General features: G+C 38.3%; 1 protein-coding gene across 4 annotated transcripts in view; it reads right to left on the reverse strand.

Moving 5' to 3' along the window:
* CLTCL1 (clathrin heavy chain like 1) overlaps positions 1 to 21,910 on the reverse strand; it is a 103,639-nt gene that overhangs the window by 61,885 nt on the left and 19,844 nt on the right. For all 4 annotated transcript variants that reach the window (XM_049619725.1, XM_049619723.1, XM_049619727.1 and 1 more), the window contains 2 exons: positions 17,913 to 18,181; positions 350 to 511 (listed from right to left, as the gene is read on the reverse strand). In XM_049619725.1, coding sequence (XP_049475682.1) covers positions 350 to 511; positions 17,913 to 18,181 — 431 coding nt within the window. The remainder of the gene's footprint in view (positions 1 to 349; positions 512 to 17,912; positions 18,182 to 21,910) is intronic.

The following is a 21,910-nucleotide window of genomic DNA, read 5'->3' on the forward strand; positions in this document are numbered from 1 at the left end:
CCTCCATGAGACTACTGTGTGAGAGCAGAAACCATGTGTGCCTAGCCCATGCTCAGTAGACTTTGTGAAAGAGGATATTTAGGGCAAAGGGACCAATTAATTGATAGGTGACTTCACGTCACTGACTTTACAAAGACTGGCTGTGAAACCACCAACATGTACAATAGATGAGTTGTTCTAAATACTGTAAAAGCCTTCATTTATACGAAGCACCTGCAGACTATTCCCCACTCCCAATTATAAACTGGTTTTGGATCACTGACTAAGTGGCTACCAATTTACACTGTACAGACTCTTAACACTGACTCAGGACACTTTTCCAAGGGAGAAAAGAAAGTGGAGATCTTACCTTGCCCCCTGTGGGACTACGTACAGCAAAGCAGAAAAGGGTGGCAGGCTTGGCATTCCCTTCACTCTTGAACTCTGCAAAAGCAGCGGCATGGCCTTCTATGGGTTGTGAAACTTTCCTATCCACAGAGTAGAGTTGCATTGCCCCAACTACACGGTTTTGCTAAGAAAAGACATTTTGCAACGAAAGAGAAAAGAGAAGATATAAATTGTTAAATGTTCCTAAATGAAAGTTTCACATGTTGACCTAGTTTCTCTAATAAAAAATAAGCCTATTAGATATTAAAAGACATGATATAACTCTAAATTTGATGTGTAAAGATGGCTGCAAACACCAGGGAAAAAATATGACTTCAAAACACTAAGATAGATGGTCCCAATTTGTTAAATGCAAAATGTGTGTATACACACAGGTATGCATATATGTATGTTTGTGTATATTTGAGTGCACATACAAGGTTTGTATATGTAAATAAATACATAAATATATAAATACACACACACACACACTCTACACACACACATGTAAATATTCATTTAAAGTAAGGCTTGGGTGGGGCGCCTGGGTGGCTCAGTCGGTTGGGCTTCCAACTTCGGCTCAGGTCACGATCTCGCGGTCCGTGAGTTCGAGCCCCGCGTCGGGCTCTGGGCTGATGGCTCAGAGCCTGGAGCCTGCTTTCGATTCTGTGTCTCCCTCTCTCTCTGCCCCTCCCCCGTTCATGCTCTGTCTCTGTCTCAAAAATAAATAAAATGTTAAAAAAAATTTTTTTAAAGTAAGTCTTGGGAGGGGCGCCTGGGTGGCTTAGTCAGTTGAGCATCCAACTTCGGCTCAGGTCATGATCTCGCGGTCTGTGAGTTTGAGCCCCGCGTCGGGCTCTGTGCTGCCAGCTCAGAGCCTGGAGTCTGCTTCGGATACTGTGTCTCCCTCTCTCTCTCTCGGCCCCTCCCCTGCTCATGCTTTGTCTTTCTGTCAAAAATAAATAAAACATTAAAAAAATTTTTAAAAAAATAAAGTAAGTCTTGGGAGGGGCACCTGGGTGGCTCAGTCAGTTGAGCCTCCCACTTTGGCTCAGGTCATGATCTCGCAGTTCATGGGTTCGAGCCCCACGTTGGGCTCTGTGGTGACAGGTCAGAGCCTGGGGCCTGTGTCTTCCTCTCTCTGCCCCTCCCCCCATTTGCACTCTGCCTCTCTCTCTCTCTCTCAAAAAAAAAAAAAAAATTAAAGTAAGTCTTGGGAGGACAAACTCTAAAGTATAAAGAGTAATTAAATCAGGAGATTATTGGCTAATTTTGAAAATTGGGTTTTCTGAAATTTATAAATAGCAAAAATAGTATTTAATAAAACCCAATAAAGCTAATATCTTTCATAAAACTTAGAACTTACATTTTCTAGCAAAGAATTTCAATACATTTGTACCCAATGTCAAGTGCTCAAAAAGCTAAGTAAATGAGACATGACAGCACCACAGCTCAAGCTCTTAGACCTCAACATTCAAATAACCACCCCAGCCAAATGAGCCCCATGCAATCTGGGTAAAATTCAGATCCTTAGTGTATCTGCCACCCACCTCCATTCCTTAAAAAGGGAAACAAAGGCAAAAAGGGAGGGGGGACAAAGGCTTCAACTTTTTTCTTTTTAAAGATCCTTTCTTTTGTACTTTTGTTTTTTAATTTTTTTTTAACGTTTATTTGAGACAGAGAGAGAGCATGAACGGGGGAGGGGCAGAGAGAGAGGGAAACACAGAATCTGAAACAGGCTCCAGGCTCTGAGCCATCAGCACAGAGCCTGACGTGGGGCTTGAACTCACGAACCGCGAGATCGTGACCTGAGCCGAAGTCGGACGCTTAATCGACTGAGCCACCCAGACGCCCCTCCTTTGTACTTTTCTACTGGAAGACTTGTGTGAAAGTACTACACAAAATACCAATTCATGCTACAACATGGATAAACCTTGAAAACATGCAAAGTGAAAGAAGCCACTCACAAAGGCCACATATCATGATTTCCATATATGAAATATCCAGAGACAGAGTGGACCAGTGGTTGCCAAGGGCTGGGAAGAGGGAGAAGTAGGGGAGCAACTTGTAGATAAATACAAATGTGTACACTCTAACAACAGAATGAACAAGAAAATTTTTAAATGAGAGTAAGTATAGGATAAGACTCACCCTCCCAGGGGAGGGTGGGAAGATTGGAGACGATATAGAGATAATGCCTTTGAGTCCCAATGCTAGAGAAGACTAAACTAAAGCGAAGAAGAAAAGAAGCAGCAGAGAGAACACCTCAGATCAAGACAGACCTGGGGCGCCTGGGTGGCGCAGTCGGTTAAGCGTCCGACTTCAGCCAGGTCACGATCTCGCGGTCCGTGAGTTCGAGCCCCGCATCAGGCTCCAGGCTCCGAGCCATCAGCCCAGATGGCCATCAGCTCTGGGCTGATGGCTCGGAGCCTGGAGCCTGTTTCCGATTCTGTGTCTCCCTCTCTCTCTGCCCCTCCCCCGTTCATGCTCTGTCTCTCTCTGTCCCAAAAAAAAAAAAAAAAAGACAGACCTGGATTCCTGCACTGCCTGTCCTCATGGACCCACTCAGAGGCTCCAGGTGTAGCCTTGGGTCTGTGACCTGCTTCTGAGGCTTAGGCTCCTGCCTGGTAAAGTCTACCTCATGGGGGTGCTGAGTATTATGTGTGCTTTGGGAAAAGGCATGTTGAGGATTGTAGCTGACAAAGATTGAATGCAAAAATGCTTTCTTTTGTGCCAGGAACCATGTGAAGGGCTAAGGATAAGAAAGTGAATATGGGTGCCTGGGTGGCTCAGTTGGTTAAGTGTTGGACTTTGGCTCAGGTCATGATCTCATGGTTTGTGGGTTCAGGCCCTACATTGGGCTCTGTGCTGATAGCTCAGAGCCTGGAGCCTGCTTTGGATTCTGTCTCCCTCTCTCTCTCTGCTCCTTCCCAGCTTGTACTCACTCTCTCTCTCTCTCTCTCTCTCTCTCTCTCTCAAAAATAAACATTAAAAAGTTAAAAAAAGGAAAAAAAAAGAAGAAAAAAAAAGGAAAGTATGACCCAGACCCTTCCCTTAAGGACACATGATAAGAGTTTCTAGCAAGGAAGCAAGCAATACAGGGTGCTGACTACTATGAGCCAGGATAGAGAGAAATGCTGTGACCTCACACAGTCTGTTGAGTCAGGGAAGGCTTCCTAGTGACACGGAGGCTGGAGTAAGAGGTCACAAGGTGAAGAGAAAAGCTCTAACAAAGGGAAGTATTTGCAAATGCTTAGACAGGGGTAGGCAAACAATGGCATGTGGGCCAAAATCCACCCTCCTATCTCCTCCTGTCTCCTTACTATTGAGATTAAATTCACATAACATAAAATTACCCATTTTAAAGAGTTCAATTCAGAGACACTTAGTACATTCACAATATTGTGCAACCACCACCTCTATATGGTTTCAAAACATTTCCACTATTCAAAAAATCCCTGTGTATATTAAAAGTTAGGGACCATCTCCCCTCCCCCCAGCCCCTGACAACCACTAATCTTTTGTCTTGTAGATACCTAAATATTTCATATAAATGGAATCATAAAATATGTGGCCTTTTGTGTCTGACTTATTTCACTTCAGTGAGGTTTTCAAGGTTTATCCATGTTGTAGCCTGTATCAGTACTTCATTCCTTTTTAGGGTTGAGTGGTATTCCATTTCTGTATAGATTTTGATTTATCCATTCATCCTGTGGTGAACTTTTGGGTTGTTTTCATCTTTTAGCTATTACAAATAATGCTGCTACGAATATCTGTGTATGGACATGTTTTTGCATGGACATGTTTTCGTTATTTTTCCTGGGTACATGCCTAGGTGTGGAATTGCTAGGTCAAAAGGTAACTTTATGTTAAATTTTTTGAGGAACCATCAATCTGTATTCTACAGGAGCTGAATCATTTTACATTTCCACTACTGATGTACAAGGATTCCAATACTCCACATCCTTGCCAATACTTGTTATTTCCCATTAAAAAAATTACAACCATCCCAATGGGTGGTACCTCACTGTGGTCTTGATTTGCAATTCCCTAGTGACTACTGATGTTGAACATCTTTTTGTGTGCTTGTCAGCTATTTGTGTATCTCTGGATAAATGTCTGTTGAACTCTTTTTACCCATTTTAATATTGGGACATCTTATTGTTGAGTTACAAGTGTTCTCTATATTTTCCAGATACTACACTCTTCTCAGATATATGATTTACAAATATTTTCTTCCATTCTGTAGGTTTGTCTTTTCACTTTCTTGACAATTTTGATTAAGTCCAATTTACCTATTTTTTCTTTTGTTGATTATGCTTTTGGTGGTATACCTAAGAATCCATTGTCAAATACAAAGTCATGAACATTTCCCATGACTTCTTCTCAAGGGTTTACAGTTTTGCCTTTTATATTAGATCTTTGATCCATGTTGAATTTTTATATATGGTATTTGGTAGGAGTCCAACTCCATTCTTTTGCATGTGAATATCCTGGTATCCTAGCACCATTTATTGAAGAGGACAGTCTTTCCCCACTGACTGGTCTTGCCACCTCTGTCAAAAATCAATTGGCCATAAATGTATGGGTTTATTCCTGGACTCTCAGTTCTATTCCACTGGTCTACATGTCTATCCTTATGCCCACAGGTTTGTTGTTGTTGTTGAATGCTTGTGTGAGTAGTAGTATAAGAAATACATATTTAGTCCTTGTCCTTGGCTCCTGACACAACTCCTAAAACCCTTGTAATTTCCTAAGTGATATGAGTGATAGGTGGGTCTTTGTCAGAAAAAAAGCTTCTAAGAACCTTGGAATCTCTAGAGTGATTAGAAGTGTTTTTTGTAGGCTAATGAGAATGACTGGGTGGCTGGGGGGTCTTAGATAGCTTCAGGATGGGGTCTCGTCACCAGAAGGACCAAGGCATACTTAACAGTTTTTTCAGCCTCACCCCACCCTGACCTCCAGGAAAGGGAATGGGTCTGGAGACAGAGTTAATCACCAATGAGCAATGAAAATCTCCATAAAAACCCCTGAATTTTAGAGTTCAGAGAGCTCCTTTTTAATATACATCCTTTTTAATGAACCAGTAATAGTAAAGTAACTTCCTGAGCTATATGAGCCATTCTAGCAAATTATCAAACCTAAGGTTGCAGGAACCCCTGATTTACAGCTTGTTGGTCAGAGGTACTGGTGGCCTGGGCTTGAGGCTGGCATCTGAAGACATGGGGGCAGTCTTATGAGATTGAACCCTTAAACTGTGGAGTCTGTACTAATTCTTGGACCTCCAGCTGATGTCCACAGAGAATTAGAGAATTAGAGAACTGTTTGGTGTAGAAAAGCTAGCATCTTTGGTGTCAGAAGTACAGTGAGAGTAGAAGGTTGGATTTTTTTATTTGTTGGTTTTTATTTTTGTCAGTAAAACACAAATAAGTAACATTGTGATTTATAATCTTTTATTTATTTATTTTTAAATGTTTATTTTGAGGGAGATACAGAGCATGAGTGGGGGAGGGGCACAGAGAGAGGGAGAATCCCAAGCAGGGTCTGCACTGCCAGCGCAGAACCCCATATGGGGTTTGATCTCACAAACTGAGAGATCATGACCTGAGCCAAAATCAAGAGTCAGACGATTAACTGACTATGCCACCCAGGTGTCCCACAATCTTTTCTTTTAAAATATTTCTCAAACATGATGATCTCCTTATAAATAAGTATGATTCCTAAAGGTATTTTTAACAACTTTATTGAGATATAATTCATATATCACATAATTCATTCATTTGAAGCATACTATCCAATGTTTTTCAGTTTATTTACAAGATTGTACAACCATCGCTAAAATGTAATTTGTAGTACTTTCATCCCTTAACAGAAACCTCATTTAGCAGTCAATCCCCATTCCTACCTCCCACATTCCACCCCCAGTTAAAGCAACTACCTACCCATTTTTGATCTCCGTAAATATTCTGAATGTCTCATAAAATGGAATCATACAATATGTGTTTTTTTGTGCTGGTATCTTTCACTTAGCTTAATATTTCCAAGGTTAAACACGGTATAGCATATATTAGTAGAGTTGACACTTGAGAAATGTGAGGGTTAGGGTCATGGACCCCTGACACAGTCAAAAACCTGTAACTTTTGACTCTCCAAAAACTTAACTACTAATAACTGTTGACTAGAAGCCTTAGCAATAACATAGTCAAAGAGCATACATTTTGTATGTTATATGTATTATATACTGCATTCATTACAATAAAGATAGAGAAAAGAAAATGTTAAGAAAATCATAAGAGAAAATACATTTACAGTACTATATTGTATTTACTAAAAAAGATCCACGTATAGGTGGACCCTTATAGTTCAAACCCATGTTGTTCAACGGTCAACTGTACTTCATTTCTTTTTATTGTCAAATAAATATCACACTGTATGGAATATACATTTTATTTATGCATTTATCAGTTGATGAACATCTGGGCTGTTTCCACCTTTTGGCTAAAATAAATAATGTTGTAACTGATGGTTACCAGAGGGGAGGTGGGAGGGTGGTGGGAGAGTAAAATGGGTGATGGGGATTAAGGAGTGCACTTGCTATGGGCACCAAGTGTTGTACTGTAAGTACCCCTGAAACTAATATAACACTGTATGTTAACTGGAATTTAAATATAAACTTAATAAAATAAATAATGTTGCTATGAACATTTGTATATTAGATTTTAGTAACAATTTTTATCTTAAAGTCTATTTTATCTGATATTAAGATAGCCATTCAGCTTCTTTTGGGTACAATTTACATGGTGTATCTTTCCCATTCTTCTTTCAACCCATTGTATCTTTGAATTTAAACTGTGTCTCTTGTAGACAGCATAAATAGTTGGATCATGGGTTATTGTTTTATTAATTTTTTTAATATTCTGCCAATCTCTGGGGAGCCTGGGCAGTTCAGTCAGTTAGGCATCTGATTTGTAGTTTTGGCTCAGTTTATGATCTCACAGCTTGTAAGTTTAAGCCCTGCATCAGGCTCTGCGCTGACAGTGCAGAACCTGCTTGGGATTCTCTCTCTCTCTCTGTCCCTCCCCTGCTTGCATGCTCTGTCTCTTTCTCCCTCTCAAAATAAATAAATAAACTTAAAAAAAAAACATTAAATATTCTGCCAATCTCTGCCCTGTAAGTGTTGAATCCATTTAATGCAATTACTGATAAGGTAAGATTTACTTCTGACAGTTTGCTATTTGTTTTCTGTCTTAGGTCTTCTTTGTTTCTCTATTACTTTATTACTACCTTCTTCTGTGTTAAATAGATATTTTCTAGTGGGTCATTTTGATTATCTCATTATTTCTTTTACGATTTTTACAGATCACTTTCTTAGTGGTTGCCTCAGGATTATAATTAACCTCTTAATTTATAACAATCTCATTTGGATTAATATCAATATAATATCTATAGTATACAAAAACCTTGCATCTTTATAGCTCCATTCCTCCTTCTTAGTTTTGTCATACAAAGTACATTATTCATATATTTTATATACCTACTAACATAGATTTATAATCATTGCTTTAGTAGGCTTTTAACTCACAAGAAAAAAAAAGTCAAAATCAAAAACTATACTTATGCAATCTTTTATATTTTCCTATATAGTTATTCATACCAGTGCTCTTTATTTATTCGTGGGTTTGCATTACTGACTTGGATCCTTTCACTTCAACCTGAAAGATTCTCTTTAGTATTTTTTATAGGGCAGATCTATTAGAGACAAATTCTCTCAGTTTTTGTTTACTTGGAAATGCCTTAATTTCCCCTCCATTATTTGAAGAATAATTTTGCTAGATATAGAATCCTTGGTTGACAATGTTTCATTGATTTTTTAAAGCACTTTGATTGTATCATACCACTGCCTTCTGGCCTGGATAGTTTCTGATGAGAAATCAGTTATTAATCTTATTGAGAGTCCATTGTACAAGATTAGTTTACTTCTTTATAACTGCTGTCAAGATTCTTTGCCTTTTGATAGTTTAGTTATGATATATCTGGGTGTGGATCTCTCTGAGCTTCTTCAATGCATAGATTAATGGTTTTCATCAAATTTGCTAAGTATGGGGCCATTATTTCTTCAAATACTCTTTCTTCCCCTTTCTTTCTCTCCTTGTGGGACTCCCAGTATGTTTATGTTAGCCTACTCAGTGGTATTCCACAAATCTATGTGTCTTTTTTTTTTAAAGCAGGCTTTATGTCCAACATGGGGCTTGAACTCACAAATCTGAGATCAAGAGTTGTATGCTTTACTGACTGAGTCAGCCAGGCAACCTCTAGGCTGTTTTTTTTTTTTTATTATACAATATTTTTTGTAATTTTATTTTAGAGAGAGAGCACGCAAAAGCTCACATACTCATTTTAGATTCATTCTTATTTAAAATTTTTGATGCAACTGTAAAACTCACTTTTTTGAATACAGTGTTATTGATGAATACACAATAATGAATATACAATGTGGATACACAACGTTACATTACTTTCAGGTGTACAACATAGTAACTGAAAAGTCTGTATGTTATGTGTTTTTCCTAGTTATTTATTGTTATGATTTATGTGGGGAGACACTGTTCTCACATTTTCCTTTAGTTCTTTGGGTATGCTTTCCATTAGTTCTCTGAACATATTTAAAACAGCTGATGTAAAGTCTTTTTGAAAGTAACTCCAAGCCTGGGCTTCCTCAAAACAGTCTCTATTGACTCCTTTGAGTATGGGTTATACTTTGTTTCTTTGCACATTTCATTTTTGCTGTTGTTGTTACAAGCCAGGTATTTTTAAAAAAATTTTTTTAAATGTTTATTTTTATTTTTGACAGAGAGAGAAAGACAGAGCATGAGCAGGGGAGGGGCAGAGAGAGAGGGAGACACAGAATCCGAAGCAGGCTCCAGGCTCTGAGCTGTCAGCACAGAGCCTGACGCGGGGCTCGAACTCACACTGCGAGATCATGACCTGAGCTGAAGTCGGACGCCCAACCGACCGAGCCACCCAGGCATCCCGCAAGCTGGGTATTTTAAATAACATAAAGTAACAATTCTGGAAATCAGATATTCCCCCTTTCCTGGGCTTACTGTAGTTGTTTGCTCAGCACATTTTCTGAACTGATTCTGTAAAGCTTGTATTCTTTGTCATATGTGGTCACTGCGGTCTCTACTCAGTTTACTGGTCAGTTAATAATTTGAAAGAGATTCTTTAAATAAATGCCTTGAGTCTCAGCCTTTGCTGAGATTGTGTGTGTGGGTTGAGACATGTCTTCAATATTCTGACAGGCAGCTTACAATATTACTTTAGCCTTTACATCCTGCCTGTACAGAGCCTCGAGATCAACCAGAGGTGAGAACTTAGGCCCTTGTCAATTCTTTCTTGGGAAGGTGCACAGCCCTGTGCATGTATATGGTCTTCCAGATTCCCAAGAATATATGCTGCAGCTTTTGAAAGTCCCCTATAAACACCTCATTCCACAGCCTTCTTTCTTTTTAATTTTTTAGTCAGCTTCTTATTTGCCTCAACTACTATCATTCCCACAGGCAGCTGGATGTTAAACAATTGCTACTGATGGTGTATGGTAAGTGTCCCAGGAGATAAGGCTGTTTGCACGGAGTAAGAAATAAAAGACAAGGTCTGTGAATGGAGATTTCCAAGAAATTGCTAGACATGTCAAATAAGGACATTTATCTGGGAAAGGTGCTTTTAGGGGAGCTCTAAACCATTCTTGCCTCCTTTAGAAGCTATTGCTGTATTTCACCAATTTGTGGAGCTATTGGTTCTCAAGGCTATCAACAGAAAGCTGTACAGAGGGGAATGGGAATAGCACAAGATAAAATGTCACTACACTTGCTGTTCTGAGATACAGCAAATGTTCTTAAATAAAAGTTCTCTGGATTTTTTTAAGCCTGTGGTTAACTTCCAGAACTCTGAAAAAGTTGACTTGAGAATTTTTGCCAGTGTTCTCACTGCTTTTATGGAGCAGATTTTCAAAGGTCCTTTCTCCACCAACCTGATGTTCTGTGTATAATACTTTGTGTGGATGTATATCTCATTTCTCTTGGGTATACAACTAGGAGTGGAACTCCTAGGTCACATGTTAACTCTACATTTAACTTTTTGAGGAACTGCCAAACTATGCTGTGCATTTTACACTTCCATTAGTAATGTTATGAGGGTTTTGATTTTTCTACATCCTTGGAAACATTTGTTATTGTCGATCTTTTTTATTATAGCCATCCTAGTAGGTATGAAGTGATACCACATTTTATGTTTGTTTTGTTTTTTAAAGTAAGCTCTACCCCCAATGTGGAGCTTGAAATCATGACCCTGAGATCAAGAGTTGCATGTTCTAGTGACTGGGCCAGCCAGGCGCCCCTCACATCGTGTTTTTGATTTGTATTTCCACAATGACTAATGATGTTGAATATCTCTTCATGTGTTACTGGCCATGTAGATAGCATGTTGGAGAAATACCTGTTCAAAGCATTTATCCATTTGTAAAACGAATTATCTGCCTTTTTATTATTGAGTTGTAAGAGTTCTTTATATATTCTGGATACAAGTCCCTTGTTAGATATCTGATTTTGAAATATTTTCTCCAAATGGTTATTTTTCACTTTATTGATGGTATTATTTGTAGCACAAAAGATTTTGTTTTATCTGTTTTTCTTTTGCTGCTTATGCTTTTGATGTTGTATCTACAAAGGTTCTGCTTAACTCAAGGTCACTAAGATTGGCTCCTATGTTTTCTTCTAAGAGTTTTATAGCTTCAGCTCTTACATTTGGGTCTGATCCACTCTCAGTTAGAGGTAGGAGTTCAATTTCATGCTTTTGTACATACAGATATCCAGAGTTGCCAAACCATTTGTTGAACAGACTATTCTTTCCTTCACTGAATTGTCTTGGCATCCTTACCAAAACAATCAACTGACCATAAATGTAAAGGTATATTTCTGGACTCTCAATTCTATCTCACTGATCTAATATGTCTATTATTATCTTTGTACTGTACTATCTTGATTACTGTGTGTAGCAAGCCTTGAAATTGAGAAGTATGCCTCCTCTTACTTTGTTTTGTTTTCATCAAGACTGTTTTGGCTGTTCTGAGTTCCCTGCAATTCCATATGAATTTTAGGGTCAGCTTGTATCAATTTCTACAAAGAAGTTAGCTGGTATTCTGATAGGGATTACACTGAACCTTCAGATCAATTTGGGGAGTATTAACATCTTAAAAATATTAACTATTATGATCATGAACATGAGATGTTTTCCCATTTATTTAGATCTTAATTACTTTCAACAGTGTTTTATAATTTTAATATAAGTTATACATACCTTTTGTTAAACTTATTCCTAATTATTTTATTCTTTTTGATGCTATTATAAATGGAATTTCATTTTTTTTAAATGTTTTTTTTTTTTTAATGTTTATTTATTTTTGAGACAGAGAGAGACAGAGCATGAACGGGGGAGGGGCAGAGAGAGAGGGAGATACAGAATCGGAAGCAGGCTCCAGTCTCTGAGCCATCAGCCCAGAGCCTGACGCGGGGCTCGAACTCACGAACGTGAGATCGTGACCTGAGCTGAAGTCGGACGCTCAACTGACTGAGCCACCCAGGCGCCCCTGGAATTTCATTTTTTAATGGCTCATTGCAAGTGTATAAAAGCACAATTGATTTCTGTATATTGATCTCGCTTTCTGTAACCTTACTGTACTTGTTACTTCTAGAGTTTTTTTATTGGATACCTTGGGATTTTCAACATACAAAAACATGTCAGAGATAGTTTCAATTATTCCTTTCAAATCATAATGCCTTTTATTTTTTTTCTAATTGCTCTGGCTACTTCCTAGTCCAATGTTGAACAGAAGTGGCAAAAGTGGACATCTCTGTCTTGTTCTGATCTTAGGGGAAAACTTTCAGTCTTTCACTATTAAGTAAGATGTTAGCTGTGTGCTTTTCTCAGATGCCCTTTATCAGGTTAAGGAAGTTCCTTTTTATTCCTAGTTTGTTGAACATTTTTATCAAGAAAGGTGTTAGATTTTATCATATGACTTTTCTGTGTCTGCTGAGATGACCATATGGTTTTTGTCTTTTATTCTATTAATATTATGCATTATTTTAATTGATTTTTGGATATTAAACCTTACCTTGTGTTCTTAGACAAATCCCACTTGGTCATGACATATAATTCTTTTTATATGTTGCTGGATTCAGTTTATTAGTATATTGTTGAAGATTTTTACATCTATATTCAAAGGAGATAATAGTCTGAAGTTTTCTTTCCTTGTGATGTCTTTGTTTTTTATCTGGGTACTACTGGCCTCACAGGATGAATTGAGAGGTGTTCCCTCTTCTACATTTTGGAAAACTTTGTGAAGGATTAGTACTAATTTTTCTTTGAATATTTGGTAGAATTAACCAGTGAAACCATCTGGGTCAGAGTTGTTCTTTGTGGGTAGTTTTTTCATTACTAGTTGACTGTCTTAACTTGTTGTATAGGCTTATTCAGATTTTCTATTTCTTCCTGAGTCAATGTCAGTAATCTATGTCTTCCTGGAATTAGTCCTTTCATCTAAGTTATCAAATTTATTTGTATACAATATTCTTAGTATTCCTCACTAATCCTTTTTTTTCCCCTCACTAATCCTTTTTATTTCTGTATAGTTTGTCCCACCTGTTTTTGTAAATAAAATTGTACTGGCATGAAGTCATGCTCATTTACATACTGTCTATGGCTGCCTGTACTAAAACTTCACAGTTGAACAGCTGTGACAAAGATGGTATTTTTTTGGCCCCCAAAGCAAAACACATTTACTATCTGGGCCTTTATAGAAAAAAATATGCTGACCTCTGGCTAAAAGAATAAAGTAACACTTGAAGTACTCTGGTCAAACTGGAGCAAAAGGCTTTTGAGAAAGTATTAGAGGCAGGTATAAAGTGTGGAATGAATGAACTGTGATCTAGTTTTATAAGTCTTAGCTCAAAGCTTCATTCCAACCCCTCAGACATCATCATTTCTGGGGAAACAAACACATTTCCAGATCAGATTCAGTACAAAGATTGAGCTTCATGGAATAAAAAGGAAATTCAAAAACAAAAGTATTTTGGGCAACTAGGGGAAGAGTAACAAAGGCTATACTGTGAATAATTTTGTTTCTGGTTGAGGTCCTATAATTCTAGGGTACTCTTTCTGAAAGCAACATAAAGGTTCAAAATGCATAACTTTCCCCCTGACTCTTTTTTTTAAAAATTTTTTTTTCAACGTTTTTTATTTATTTTTGGGACAGAGAGAGACAGAGCATGAACGGGGGAGGGGCAGAGAGAGAGGGAGACACAGAATCGGAAACAGGCTCCAGGCTCCGAGCCATCAGCCCAGAGCCTGACGCGGGGCTCGAACTCACGGACCGCGAGATCGTGACCTGGCTGAAGTCGGACGCTTAACCGACTGCGCCACCCAGGCGCCCCTCCCCCTGACTCTTGAATAGCATGAAAGGCTATCGAAGAGAGATCTTCCAGCTCCCCTCCTGTCTTCACAAAGGGAGAGTAAATCAATTCTTTCTTCTTTCTCTTTCTTTTCTTTTTCTTTCTTTTCTTTCTTTCTTTCTTTCTTTCTCTCTTCTCTCTTCTCTTCTCTTCTCTTCTCTTCTCTTCTCTTCTCTTCTCTTCTCTTCTCTTCTCTCTTCTTTTCGAGGGTGAGGAGGAGCAGAAGGAGAGGAAGGGAGAGAATTCCAACCAGGCTCTACACCCAGCATGCAGCCCAAAGCGGGGCTTGATCCCATGGCCATGAAATCATGATCTGAGCCAAAATCAACAGGCAGATGCTTAACTGACTGAGCCACCAAGGTACCCCCAATTCTTTTTTTTTAATTTTATTTTTTATTTTTTAAAAGTTATATCCAAATTAGTTAGCATATAGTGAAACAATGATTTCAGGAGTAGGTTCCTTAATGCCCCTTACCCATTTAGCCCATCCCCCCTCCCACAACCCCTCCAGCAACCCTCAGTTTGTTCTCCATATTTATGAGTCTCTTCTGTTTTGTCCCCCTCTCTGTTTTTATATTATTTTTGTTTCCCTTCCCTTATGTTCATCTGTTTTGTCTCTTAAAGTCCTCATATGAGTGAAGTCATATGATTTTTGTCTTTCTCTGACTAATTTCACTTAGCATAATACCCTCCAGTTCCATCCATGTAATTGCAAATGGCAAGATTTCATTCTGTTTGATTGCCGAGTAATACTCCATTGTATATATATACCACATTTTCTTTATCCATTCATGCACTGATGGACATTTGGGCTCTTTCCATACTTTGGCTATTGTTGATAGTGCTGCTGTAAACATGGGGTGCATGTGTCCCTTTGAAACAGCATACCTGTATCCCGTGGATAAATGCCTAGTAGTGCAATTGCTGGGTCATAGGGTAGTTCTATTTTCAGTTTTTTGAGGAACCTCCATACTGTTTTCCAGAGTGGCTGTACCAGCTTGCATTGCCACCAACAATGCAAAAGAGATCCTCTTTCTCCGCATCCTCGCCAACATCTGTTGTTGTCTGAGTTGTTGATGTTAGCCATTCTGACAGGTGTGAGGTGGTATCTCATTGTGGTTTTGATTTGTATTTCCCTGATGATGAGTGATGTGGAGCATTTTTTCATGTGTTGGTTGGCCATCTGGATGTCTTCCTTGGAGAAGTGTCTATTCATGTCTTTTGCCCATTTCTTCACTGGATTATTTGCTTTTTGGGTGTGGAGTTTGATAAGTTCTTTATAGATTTTAGATACTAACCCTTTATATGATATGTCATTTGCAAATATCCTCTCCCATTCTGTCAGTTGCCTTTTAGTTTTGCTGATTGTTTCCTTCGCTGTGCAGAAGCTTTTTATTTTGATGAGGTCCCAGTAGTTCATTTTTGCTTTTGTTTTCCTTGCCTCTGGAGACATGTTGAGTAAGAAGTTGTGGCCAAGATCAAAGAGGTTTTTGCCTGCTTTCTCCTCGAGGATTTTGATGGCTTCCTGTCTTACATTGAGGTCTTTCATCCATTTTGAGTTTATTTTGTGTATGGTGTAAGAAAGTGGTCCAGGTTCATTCTTCTGCATCTCGTTGTCCAGTTTTCCCAGCACCACTTGCTGAAGAGACTGTCTTTATTCCATTGGATATTCTTTCCTGCTTTGTCAAAGATTAGTTGGCCAAACGTTTGGGGGTCCATTTCTGGGTTCTCCATTCTGTTCCAATGATCTGAGTGTCTGTTCTTGTGCCAGTACCATACTGTCTTGATGATTACAGCTTTGTAGTATAGCTTCAAGTCTGGGATTGTGATGCCTCCTGCTTTGGTTTTCTTTTTCAAGATTGCTTTGGCTATTCGGGGTCTTTTCTGGTTCCATACAAATTTTAGGATTATTTGTTCTAGCTCTGTGAAGAATGCTGGTGTTACTTTGATAGGGATTGCACTGAATATGTAGACTGCCAATTCTTTCTTTTCATGCCAATACCATCTTGGAAATTTACCATGACAGCATGTGTCATATAGGTTTTACCTGTCTGTGACTCTCTCACAATTCATCTCAGTATCTGCAGGCTCTGTGTAAGGTACACTCCTCACACCTCACATCACAAACATTACCAACACCTGAGCTGTCTGCAACCTCTGCCCCCCATAAGGGTCAGCAACATCCAAATCCTTTCAGTGGAAAGCCAAAGGAAGAGTTTCCAGAAAGGAGAAAAACTCCATAAACAGCATCTAATCTAGGGTTAGTAAAATTCCCAAGAGGCAATAATTCCAGCTAATAGATGATACACCACAGAAAATGACCTAGGTGTAAAATTACTCCTTTTATGGAATCTGGGCAATTAGACCCAAACAAACTGTTATGGGTGAACTATTATAATGTTATATCACATGTAGAAGCAATGGGAATATCTATTATTCCAGATGTGCTGTGACGTTTCCTACCAATAATATTGTCATTCCAGCTTAACTCTCAGCCCTGACAACCAGAAGTAACTAGGGCTGAATGGAAGCCATGGGCCTATCACGGAAAGGCTCTGTGGCTAAGCAAGTCCCTTAAATTACACCAAAGAACCCCCAGATCATCTGAGGAGACAAACCCGTCAGTGTAATACAAAGATGAAGGGTTAGAGCAGAGGTTCAACTCTCCCTCATCTATGCCTCATTCTGAGACAAATGCTAGGCCATCATCCAACTCTCCTCTCCCTGAGAGGCATCTCATGCACCTCCAGGTTCTAGCCATTTTATCTCTAAAATCTCAAGCTTTGCCTCAGGGCACCTGGCTGGCTCAGTCAATTAGAGCATGCAACTCTTGATCTCAGGGTTGTGAGTTCAAGCCCCACGTTGGGCATAGAGGTTACTTAGCAAAATAATAAACAAAAAATGAAAATAAAATCTCAGCCCTTGCATCTCCAGTTCATCTCTAGGCTCACTTCTTCTGGGCGTTGCAGAGTGGAGGAGACTTCCAAAGTGGAGAGAAGTACTCCTTCCAGCTTTGCTCACTCTTCACCCTTCTCATACATGTCTTTACTCCAGAACACACTATATGGCTTTATTCCTGTATCTGCCTGTCAACTAGCTTCCCAGCCTCCAGTCTTCATGGTGGTCCCTCCTCAATATCACTGACAGCATTGTTTCTATCCCAACACGCTGCAGAGAAGGAAAATAAATCATATCACTCTCACTTTAAAACCTGTTGCACAATTCCCACTGCCAGCAGCATGTACCTCAGTCTTGCCCCCACCCATCTCTCAGCCTTGCCCCTCTAGCTGTCTCTTATGCATCCCATAGGTATCAGCCAAGGTGGATGACCCTGGACTCACAGAAAGAGCCATTCTCTTCCACTTCCATGCCTTTGCACACAGTTTCCTTCTCAAGTGCACTTTTATAGCCGGCAAAATGCAGCTTAGAGGCCCCCTCTGTTATGAGCTCTTTCTGACTTAAGGTATTCTCTTACAGCTCCCACAGCACTTTCTTCGAATGTCTGACAGTTCTCTAAGTGCTAGAATTCCACATTTATACTTTCCCCACTAGGCTAAGGAAGACCATTCAATGGCTAGAATTAGCTAATAAAGATCTAAGACCAACATCCTATAGTATCAAGTATCTGGTAACTGAATTAGCCCCCAGGAATGAAAAAAGGAAGCACAGCAGAAAGTTACTGCTTTCATTATAAAAGTATACGAATTAGTAACATTCCATTAAAGCCCTAAAAAAGCCCCAAAACTACTTCCCATAAACCTATAAATTCCAAGTGCCTCTACCAAATTCCTCAACAATTCACTTCTCAAAACTGTGCCAGAAATAGTTTATAGAATGAATATCAGTAACCCAATGGAATACAGTATAGTTAATGGGCCAAAGTTAAATTACAATTCTTATATGACCCAAAGTTTGGATTTCTTGTTAATTTCTAATTCTTTTAGGCTGGGACCTATTTCTTCTGCCTCACACCTATACCAATTTTAATATTACACCTTTACACTCCATCAGACCAGTCCCTGAAGGCAGCCAAAAGCTTACCTGAGCTGAGATGCCAATGAGGAGCAGCCACTTCTGATACTCATCAGTCCGGTAGTGGATCATCTGGCACCCTGCCAGACTGGCATGTCTATCAAACATCTTCACAGGCTGAGAGTCACCTTCCATGCTCCAGTGGTAGACTGTTGTCTCAGTCACAAGGGCAACAGTATTCACAGAGACCCATTTCCAGAAAATCACCTCTTCTGCCATGGTATGAGACTTCATTTTACTCTTCATTTCAATATTAAAGATTTGAAGTGTCTTTCCAGCTAGTATTTGATGTGATGGAGATTAGAGAAAGATAAATTGAAAATTTGAAAGACAAATTCTTACACTCTTATTTATTTATTAATTTATTTTTATTTAAAGTTTATTTTACTTGAGAGAGAGAGAGAGAGAGAGCGAGCACAGGAGGGGCAGAGAGAGAAGGAGGGAAAGCAAACCCCAAGCACTATAAGCATGGAGCCAGATATGGGGCTCAAACCCATGAACAGTGAGATTATGACCTGAGCTGAAACCAAGAGTTGGACGCTGAACCAAGTGAGCCACCCAGGAGCCCCCATATTCTTATACTCTTAATTCTGAATCCTTTTAATATTATTTTAAGTTGTAAAACTTATAGCTAATCTGATTAAGAGGGGAAAGAAAGTTGCCTGAGTAGTAATTAACCACACCTTGATGTCTCAATATTGAGAAGAGCCTCCTTCAGAAGAATGTAAAAGTGTGTAAATGTATAATATATGAATAACAATCATAAATCAGTGCTTTTGTTTTTTATTTTTAATGTTTATTTATATTTGAGAGAGAGAGAGGCAGAGCGCAAGTGGGGACGGGGCAGAGAGAGAGGGAGACAGACTCTGAAGCAGGCTCCAGGCTCCGAGCTGTCAGCACATAGCCCAATGCAAGGCTTAAACTCAAAAGCCATGAGATCATAACCTGAACCAAAGTCAGACACTTAACTCACTGAGCCACCCAAGGTGCCCCAGAAATTAGCTCTTTTGAAGCAACTATCAAGCGAATCAGTTTTAAATTGATTTTTTCTAGTTTTAAAATATTTTTCAGGATAAGGCAACAACAATAAGACAATCTTTCTTTGGCATCTCCAACTTTCAGGAAAGAATACTATCATCCCTTCAAATTAAACAACTTGTCCACATAACAGGGTCATTTAATCTTAAATTCTAGACCAGTGCTGTTAAATAGAATTTTCTACAATGTTGGAAATGTTCTGTACCAGCACTATCCAGTACAGAAGACACTAGCTACATGTGGCTATTAGGCATTTGAAATGTGTCTGGTAAGACACATTTAAGGAAAATGAATTTTTACTTTCATTTAACTTTAATTAATTTAAATTTAAACCACCTCATGTGGGTAGCACCCTAGCTAGAACTAGGTTCTAGACAACATGCTTTAGTATCCATCCTCTGGTAAGAGATTCATATTGTTTCCACCTCTGATAAAAAGCGCAGTTTTGATCTTTGTATCTATGCAAAACTTAGAACTAACATGAAATACTCCTTCCCCCCAAATTAGGACCAATGCAAGGATTATTTGACCGCTTTTTTTGGCACTGTACAGGATATCCTAGCTAATGCAATAAGGCAAGAAAAGTAAAAGGCATAAAAACAAAAAAAAAAAGAAGTAAAACTGCCTTCATTCACAGACAACATAACTGTTTACAAAGAAAATCCTAAGGAATCTACCAATCTACAAAGCATTATCAGCACTACTAGGTGAATATAACAATACTGCAGGATATGAGGTCAATATACAAAAATACCAACAGAATTTCTGGATGCCAGCAGCAAACAATTTGGAAATAAAATTTTATTTTATTTATTTATTTTTTTTTTAATTTTTTTTTCAACGTTTTTTATTTATTTTTGGGACAGAGAGAGACAGAGCATGAATGGGGGAGGGGCAGAGAGAGAGGGAGACACAGAATCGGAAACAGGCTCCAGGCTCCGAGCCATCAGCCCAGAGCCTGACGCGGGGCTCGAACTCACGGACCGTGAGATCGTGACCTGGCTGAAGTCGGACACTTAACCGACTGCGCCACCCAGGCGCCCCGGAAATAAAATTTTAAACAGAACTGTAGTATCACTAAAAAGGAAAAAAAAAAAAAATCCCTCTCAATCAAGAATCCTATATCCAGAAAAACTGTCCTTCAAATATGAGGAAGAAATTAAAACATTCCAAGATAAACAAAAGCTAAGGGAGTCAGGTACCACTAGCACTCTTATAAGAAACGCTAAAGGGATTCCTGCAGGTTGAAAGGACATTAGATAGTAACTCAAAGCCATCTGAAGAAATAAAGATCTCAATAAAGGTAAATACATGGGTAATTATAAAAGCTAGTATTATTGTAACTTTGGTTTATAACTCCATCTTTTGTTTTCAACATGATTTAATAGACTCCAATATTAAAAAATCAATGAGTAGTCTAAAAACTAGTATTATTGTACTAGTCTGTAACTATACTTTTTGTTTTCTACATAACTCAAGAGATGAATGCATAAAAAATAATAATTAGTTTATGTTTTTGGATACACAATGTATAAAGATGTAATTCTGCGACAATAAAAGAAGTGGGAATGGAGATGTAAAGGAACAGAGTTTTTGTATGTTATCAATAGATACAAACAGAGAGGGAGGGAGGCAAACCATAAGAGACTCTTGAACACAGAGAACAAACTGAGGGTAGATGGGGGGGGTGGAGGAGAGGGGAAAAGGGTGATGGGCATTGAGGAGGGCACTTGTTGGGAGGAGCACTGGGTGTTGTATGTAAGTGATGAACCATGGGAATCTACCCCAAAAATCAAGAGCACACTTTACACACTGTAGGTTAGCCTATTCGACAATAAATTATATTAAAAAGATAAAAAATAAAAGTTTTGCATAAAAAATGTTAAGCCAGTATAATTTCAAATTAGATTGTTATAACTTCAGAATGTTAAATATAGTCTCCATAGCAAACACAAAGAAAATAGCTGTAGAATATACACAAAAGAAACAAGAAAGGAGTTTAAAATGTTTTCACACAAAACAAAAACAAAAACAAAAAAACACCAAGTAAACATAAGGAAAAGATAGTAATGTAAGAAATGAAGGACAAAAAAGCCATAGAGTATGTAGAAAACAAATAGTAAAATGACAGAAGTCCTTCATCAGTACACATTAAATGTAAATGGATTAAACTCTCCAATCAAAAGACATAGACTGACAAAACAGATACAAAAACGTGATCCAACTATATGCTATCTAGCAAGACTCATTTTAGATCCAAAGACACAAAGAGGTCAAAAGTGAAAGGATGAAAAAAGATACTCCATGAAAATTGAAAGAGAGCAGGGTGGTTAATTTCAGACAAAATAAACTTTAAATAAAAAAAATTGCAAACAAAGAAACACATCATGCTAAGTGAAATAACCCAGTCAAAAAAAGACAAATATGGTATGATTCTACATATATTAGGTATCTAGAGTAGTCAAAATTGTAGAGACAGAAAGTATAATGGTATATGCCAGGGACTGAGAGAGGAAGTTCCTCATTCCTTCCTCTCCCAGTTATTGTTTAATGGGTCCAGAGTTTCAGTTTTGCAAAAGGAAAATAGTTCTGAGGTGGATGGTAGTGATGGGTATACAACAATATGAATGTGCTTACACTAAAAAATGGTTAATATAATAAATTTCATTATATGTATCTAGCCACAATTTTTAAATATTGAAAAAAAAGTTGGAGATTTCAATACCCCACTCTCAATAATTAGACAACTAAACAGAAAAATATATTTGAATACTGCTGTCCAATTCAACCTGACATCTTTAGAACACATCACCCAACAAGAAAATATGTTCTTTCCAAGTATACCTGGAACATATTTGAGGACAGATCATATGCTGGCTATAAAAAAGTCTTAAGAAATTTTAAAACTTGAAATCATATAAAATAAATTATCTGATTATAATAGAATTATTAGAAATCAATAATAAAAA

This window comes from Panthera uncia, assembly GCF_023721935.1.
Source record: "Panthera uncia isolate 11264 chromosome D3 unlocalized genomic scaffold, Puncia_PCG_1.0 HiC_scaffold_8, whole genome shotgun sequence".
Taxonomy (NCBI): Eukaryota; Metazoa; Chordata; class Mammalia; order Carnivora; family Felidae; genus Panthera; species Panthera uncia.